At 47.8% G+C, this 5,925-nt stretch overlaps 1 protein-coding gene across 1 annotated transcript; it reads right to left on the bottom strand.

Moving 5' to 3' along the window:
• Positions 1-2,477: 2,477 nt before the first annotated feature.
• On the bottom strand, positions 2,478-3,811 carry Scgb3a1 (secretoglobin family 3A member 1). Its single transcript, XM_005350170.2, has 3 exons — positions 3,757-3,811; positions 2,874-3,109; positions 2,478-2,501 (listed from the first exon to the last, which is right to left on the bottom strand). The coding sequence occupies exons 1-3, from the start codon at positions 3,809-3,811 to the stop codon at positions 2,478-2,480; spliced, it is 315 nt and encodes a 104-aa protein (XP_005350227.1).
• Between the last annotated feature and the right edge of the window lie 2,114 nt (positions 3,812-5,925).

A 5,925-nucleotide genomic window follows, 5' to 3' on the forward strand; every position in this document is an offset into this window, starting at 1 on the left:
AGACCAGCCTGGTCTACAGAGCTAGTTCCAGGACAGGCTCCAAAGCCACAGAGAAACCCTGTCTCGAAAAAACCAAAAAAAAAAAAAAAAAAAAGTATTTGACTTCTGTAGTACTCTCATGGTTACAATGGCAAATTAGCAACGTAAGATTTATTTAAGGAAATGAAACTTTTTAATTCTTTCTTTCTCCCTGATAGATTTTAGTGGGTTCCTGTTTTAGATTGTATAGTGATATTTTATTTATGTTGTATAAGTAAAGCTTGCCTAAAAACCAGAAGGTAAAACTAAGCCACTAGAGGCCCGGCAGTGGTGTTGCACACTTTAATCCCAGGATTTGGGAGACAGAGGCAGATGGATCTCTGAGTTCAAGGCCACCCTGGGTTACAAAAGATCAAAGCAGAAACAGATCCAGGTGGTGGTGGCTCACACCGTTAATCCCAGCACTAGAGAGGAATATAAACTGGAATGAGACAGGAACTCACCTTCTTTCAGTCTGAGGGTTTCTTAGAAGTAAGAACTCTCTAGTGGCTTGGCTGCTTTGCTTTTCTGATCTTTAGGTCAAACTCCAGTATCTGTCTTTGGGTTTTTGCTATTCATGCGACAAGTCTGTCTTGTTTTGGTTTGTTTTAACAGAGATGTCTTTGTTAAGCAAATAGAACCTATCTCACGGTGAGTTCTCTGGGATACTGGTTTGTGTGCAGGAATTCAACAGGAGAAGATGGAGAGATGGTGCAACATTTAAAAGATGAAAATTGGGAGCTGGAGAAACAGTTAAGAGTGCTTGCTGCTCTTACAGAGAACCCGAGTTCAGTTCCCAGCGTCCATATCAGACAGTTTATAATTGCTGGTAACTCCAGGACTAAGGAATCAGACACTTCCTTCTAACCTCGTTGCACACATGCATGCATGTAATATATCCACACATTAACATAAACAAACAAACCATTTTTTAAGGAAAAGGGGAAAGATGAAATTCAGGCACCAGACTGCAGATGACACTTGTGTGACTGGGAAGCTAGCCTCCAGAACACTGCACACATTGTCAAGGTAATAACAATTCTGTGGTGGGTGTGGAAAAAAATTAAGGAATTAGTATTGGGCAAAGGAGAAGCTGTGAGGTAATAAATCACAAAGCCCTCGGATGATTCCATGCGAGTGTAGAGATCCTGGTCCTGTGAAGACCCTTCAGATTTGTGCCCTCTTGAAGCCAAGAGTCCAGGTTTTTATGACTTATACCAGAGAGCTGGTGACATAGAAATAAATAGATCCTACGTCAGCCAGAATCCAGGCTTCTGGCTCAGAGTGACCTTGCAGTTCTTTGAGGGCAGTTCTCAGAAAGCAGCCCAGCTGGGTGCTGTCAGTTGCCAACACTCTAAAGAGCTATGGAAAGGACCTCTGGAAGGGGAACCTGGGTGACATGTTACAGCCAATTCAGCCCACCCTTTTGCACTCCCCACACTTCTCAAAGAACAGATTGGGGGACCAGCCTCTTCAGGATTATGCTGGTTTAATTTCCCCAGGAATCTACAGGAGCTGGGCTTGGGCTTCAGTCCTGAGGTCTCTTCTAAGCATTTATCTCTCATTGTCCTGGAGGAGAATCCACAAGTTACATAGAGTAGCAGTTCCAGCTCAGAATGGGCTCTTTTTATCTGGTACAAGCCTGCCCACTCCCAGGTTTAGTGAGCTTCTGTAGTGTACAGTGTTCCCATGGCAACTTAGGGCATAGTTATTAGATAATCTACAGAGTCTGGACATGTTACTGTTATCCAGGGACATGTCAGGGAGTCCCCACCTGCTTCACCAGAGATGAAAAACAATTCATCTTATTAGCATTGGTGACTCTTCAGACCAGTGTCTTCCACAGAGATCCATACCCCTTGATGACTGTAGGGGCAATGAATTGAAAACGAGATTCAAACCTCATCTGAGTCCAGGTGGCCTTTCCCTTTACTCTAGTTTGTGAGCAAATCACCTCCCCAAATTGGAAACTTTAAATCCCTGATTTTTCTTACCATAATAGGAATGGAAAACTTCAAACCCTATGTCTTAGTGTAAAAGATTCAAGTCAGAGAGGTGAGTGAAGCCCTTCCCGGGAAGCATAATGCAGTTGTTAATGGAGTTTGCTGGGACATGTCCCCTGATGTGGGTATCAGTGTTCGAGTTCTATGGGGCCTTTCCTTGAACATTGGGGTCAGACCATCATGGTCTCTTTGGTAGAACAGAGAACAGAGGAAATCAAAGGCATCCGGATATCTGAGCAAAGACGCCAGAAACCACAGAAAGCCCCCCCCCCCCCCCACACACACACAGGCACGGTGATTTTGGTTTTCTATAAGGATTGGCTTTGAGGCAAGAAGACACCAACTGCAGAGCTGCTCTAGTCATGTTTATTAAGGCAGAAGGAAGTCGTGAGTGGTAGGGTTTCTATCTTTTATTGACGAACACATCTCAGTAGGCAGAGTCATGCCTGGTTCACCTCAACCGAACGCTGTCAGGGCCCCCTGGAAAAGAGAAGCCAAGCTTGAGAGTGCCCTTCACTGCTACCAGAGATTGCTGAGGAGAGGACCTGGGCACCCGAGGTTACTCAGACAGAAACGCATAGCTGCTGGTTCTGAGGAAGGCTCCTGTGAACCCCATGGGGGGCGGTTTCTAGGACAAGTGTCATGGCCTGCTGGCAGCCACTTGTGAAAGGTATGCCCTGACCAACTCCTTGGGCTCCTCACAGGTTGGTTAGGATATGGCTTGCAGAAGCAAAACAGGAAGCAGAGGTTCCCTGATGCAGGCCGGGCTGCCTCCTACATGATGGTGAAGGTGGCTGGGGAGGGGTACCCACATAGGGAGGGAGAGCCATGCAAGGAAGATGTCCACGTTACCAACAGTGTCTTCACAGCCCCTACAGTCTCAGGGCCCAGCTCGGTGACACACTTCCTGGAACCCTCTATGAGGGGATCCAACGGAATGCCCAGGCCAGCCAGGATGAACCTCAGGATGCTCAAGTAGCTTAATGGTAGGCTAGGCACAGCCCCAGCCACAGCCTCCGCAGCAGGGGCAACGGCAGCCACGGGTTCTGGCACAGATTTGGCCACTGAGTTCACGAAGAAAGCAATACCTGCCAACACAAACAGAGAACCTAGGGCCTTCTCAAGGATCCTGAAGACCCAGCTCCTCCAGAGAGGGCACCTAAGGGAGACTTCACAGCCACCCACCAACTTCCTGGTTGGTGACTGCCCAGTGTCAAACGAGACACCAACAGTGAGGAAAGGGTGACCTCACAGTGGGCTGGAGGAGGGGTGAGATGGCTGCAGAGAGAGCGATAGGAGATGGGTAGGGTTTCAGAGCTGAGGCCATTCCTACTTTGCCTTAATGAATGGGAGACATTGATCAGGTTTAGAACAGATGGGATGGCCATTCTCAAGCCAGCGCTGGCCTTTGACTCAGTTGTCAAGCTGCTGGGTGAAGAGAAGAAGTCAAAGGAGGGTGGGCATGTGAGAGGTAGCTGGAAGGCTCAGTGGGCCTGACAGAAGAAAGCTTTGAAGGCCACAGGAAAAAAAGAGAGGAAAGCCTTAAAGGGGTAAGCAGAGGAGCGAGTGTCTGGCTTCCTCTGGAGGCGTTTCTGCTAGAAAAGCTGCCATCAGCACCCGCTGCATCAGAGCGGGAGGCTATAGGGCCAAATTGCAACTGGAATAGGGGCCAGGAAAGAGCAGGTACTGATGGCAGATCCCTCCACAGAAGATGCTAAGCCCCAAGGGAACTCACCAGAGTCACTGAGCAGAGCCACACAGAACACTAGGAAGGTGATGGTAAGCTTCATGGTGGAATGAGACTCAGAAGATGGACCTAGGACACTCTTCCTAGAGCCTGTTCCTGAGGGTCTCATATATCCAGGGGTAGAGCCCCACCCTCCTGAGAAATATGCTGTTTGCTCAGCTAATAGGCAGAACTTCAGCCAACTTCCTTCTGGGCCGTGGACCCTGGGAGGATTGCACATCCCACCCCAGGCCTGGGGATTTCCTCTTGGCAGGGTCTCTTGATCTCAAGTGCTGGGCCTTTCTTCCTGAGAACGGGAGCGGAGGATGTGCTTTGTCTCCGTAGGGCCCACCCCGGCCTACACCTAGATACTGTGGTCTGACCCCACTTCAAAGTCACCACAGTCCAGCCCTGGGGCCCAGGCTCCCCAGGGGTGAGAAAGGGCTGAATGGTTATGGAGGTGCTGGGGCTGGAAGCCTGAAGAGCACATTGTAAATCGTCAGGTCCCCAGGACCCCAGATCCCCCAGAGAACTATTGGTCCCTGGTCCCAGGCTACAGAAATGTCACAGTGAGTCTTCCCAGCTCCTGCTGGCGTGGGAGCCCCAGTGTATTGGAACCAGAAAGGAAAGCCTAGTAACCTGGCTGGGTGACCAGTCCTTACTCTTGACTACCTCCTTTACTGGGCCACAGGTAGCTGCTGATGCAAAAGGGTGTGGGTGGTGGGATGTTTCCCTGTCTTTAAAATCCCTCTCAAAGGCTGGGGATGAGGTCGGTGTATTTAGAGTTTCTCTAAAGCCCTTTCTTCTCTGCCGCCTGCAGAATTGAGGCAGAGAACAAAATGTTGATACCCCTTCCATAGGCCCAGTAGTGCTGAGACCTGACTTCAGGAATTTCAAATGTCTCTACCACAGCAGATGAGGCATGGCTTGGTCTTCATAGCTGGTGTGAAGACCCACAGTGGGCAAATCCCCCGTTTTCAGCCCGTGACTCAACACTGACCATACTCACAGCGGCCCTGCTCATTCCTAACATCTTTTCCTTACTGTCTGATCTGGGAGGTTTTTATCAGTCACCATTGGAGTAGAGTAGTAAGTTCAGTGGGAAATGAGTTTGCAACTTGTGAGGCCGCACCCCTTTTTGACAGTTTTCCTGGAAGGAATGCTTGCAAGAAGGTATCAAGATCATCTGTGTTACTGTGGATCTAGTGGGCTCCACTGCCTCCCGCAGAATACCCCGAGCCTCCTCCTCAGGAGGGCACATTCAGGAAATGGATGCTGTTCTGACCAGCCACCTTCCTGAGAAGCCACGCCCAACTGACTTGCCAGCAGTGTCTACCTTAACCATGGCTTCGCTTGCCGTGATAACTATAGTCTGAAACATTAAACAGAGAATTTCACAACTAACAGTTCTCAACTCTTTTAAGGATTTTACCAGGTGAATCCGCCTTCCTTTTCTTCTTTTTTATCTTTGAATTTATAATTATAAATACAGGCTGTGATATTGGTGGGTTTCACTGTGACATTTCCATGTAGCATGCATGTTGCGTTGACCACGACTCACTCGTCCAGTGCTCTTTCTTGCCCTCCGTCTTCCGTCTTCCTCCTCTACCCGTCCCCTTGCTCTACTCTAGTATCGCCTCTTCTGCTTTCAGCCGTGTGTGTTGTATTTCTGGATCCCGTGTATGAGAGAAAACATGGAATATTCATGACGAAGCATGTTATTTAGTCTATGTGTCTACATTTTTTGCTATGTCTCCTGATGTTGGTTTCTGACTTTATCTCATTATGATCTGATCAGATGCAAAAGATCATTTAAATATTTTGTATTTGTTAGGACTTGCTATAGAGTGTAAAAACATCTATTTTGGAAAAAGTTTCAGAAATGAAAAAAAAGTAAAATGTATGTTCTTTTTTTAAAATATTTATTTATTTCTTATGTATACAGTATTCTGTCTGTGTCTATGCCTGCAAGCCAGAAGAGGGCACCAGATCCCATTACAGATGGTTGTGAGCCACCATGTGGTTGCTGGGAATTGAACTCAGGACCTTTGGAAGAGCAGGCAATGCTCTTAACCGCTGAGCCATCTCTCCAGCCCCTAAAATGTATGTTCTTGCTGCTGGACGGAGTATTCTGTAATGACTGCTAACTCCAGTTATCGAATGCAACGTTTTTCAACC

Source organism: Microtus ochrogaster, chromosome 7 (genome assembly GCF_000317375.1).
Source record: "Microtus ochrogaster isolate Prairie Vole_2 chromosome 7, MicOch1.0, whole genome shotgun sequence".
Lineage (NCBI taxonomy): Eukaryota > Metazoa > Chordata > Mammalia > Rodentia > Cricetidae > Microtus > Microtus ochrogaster.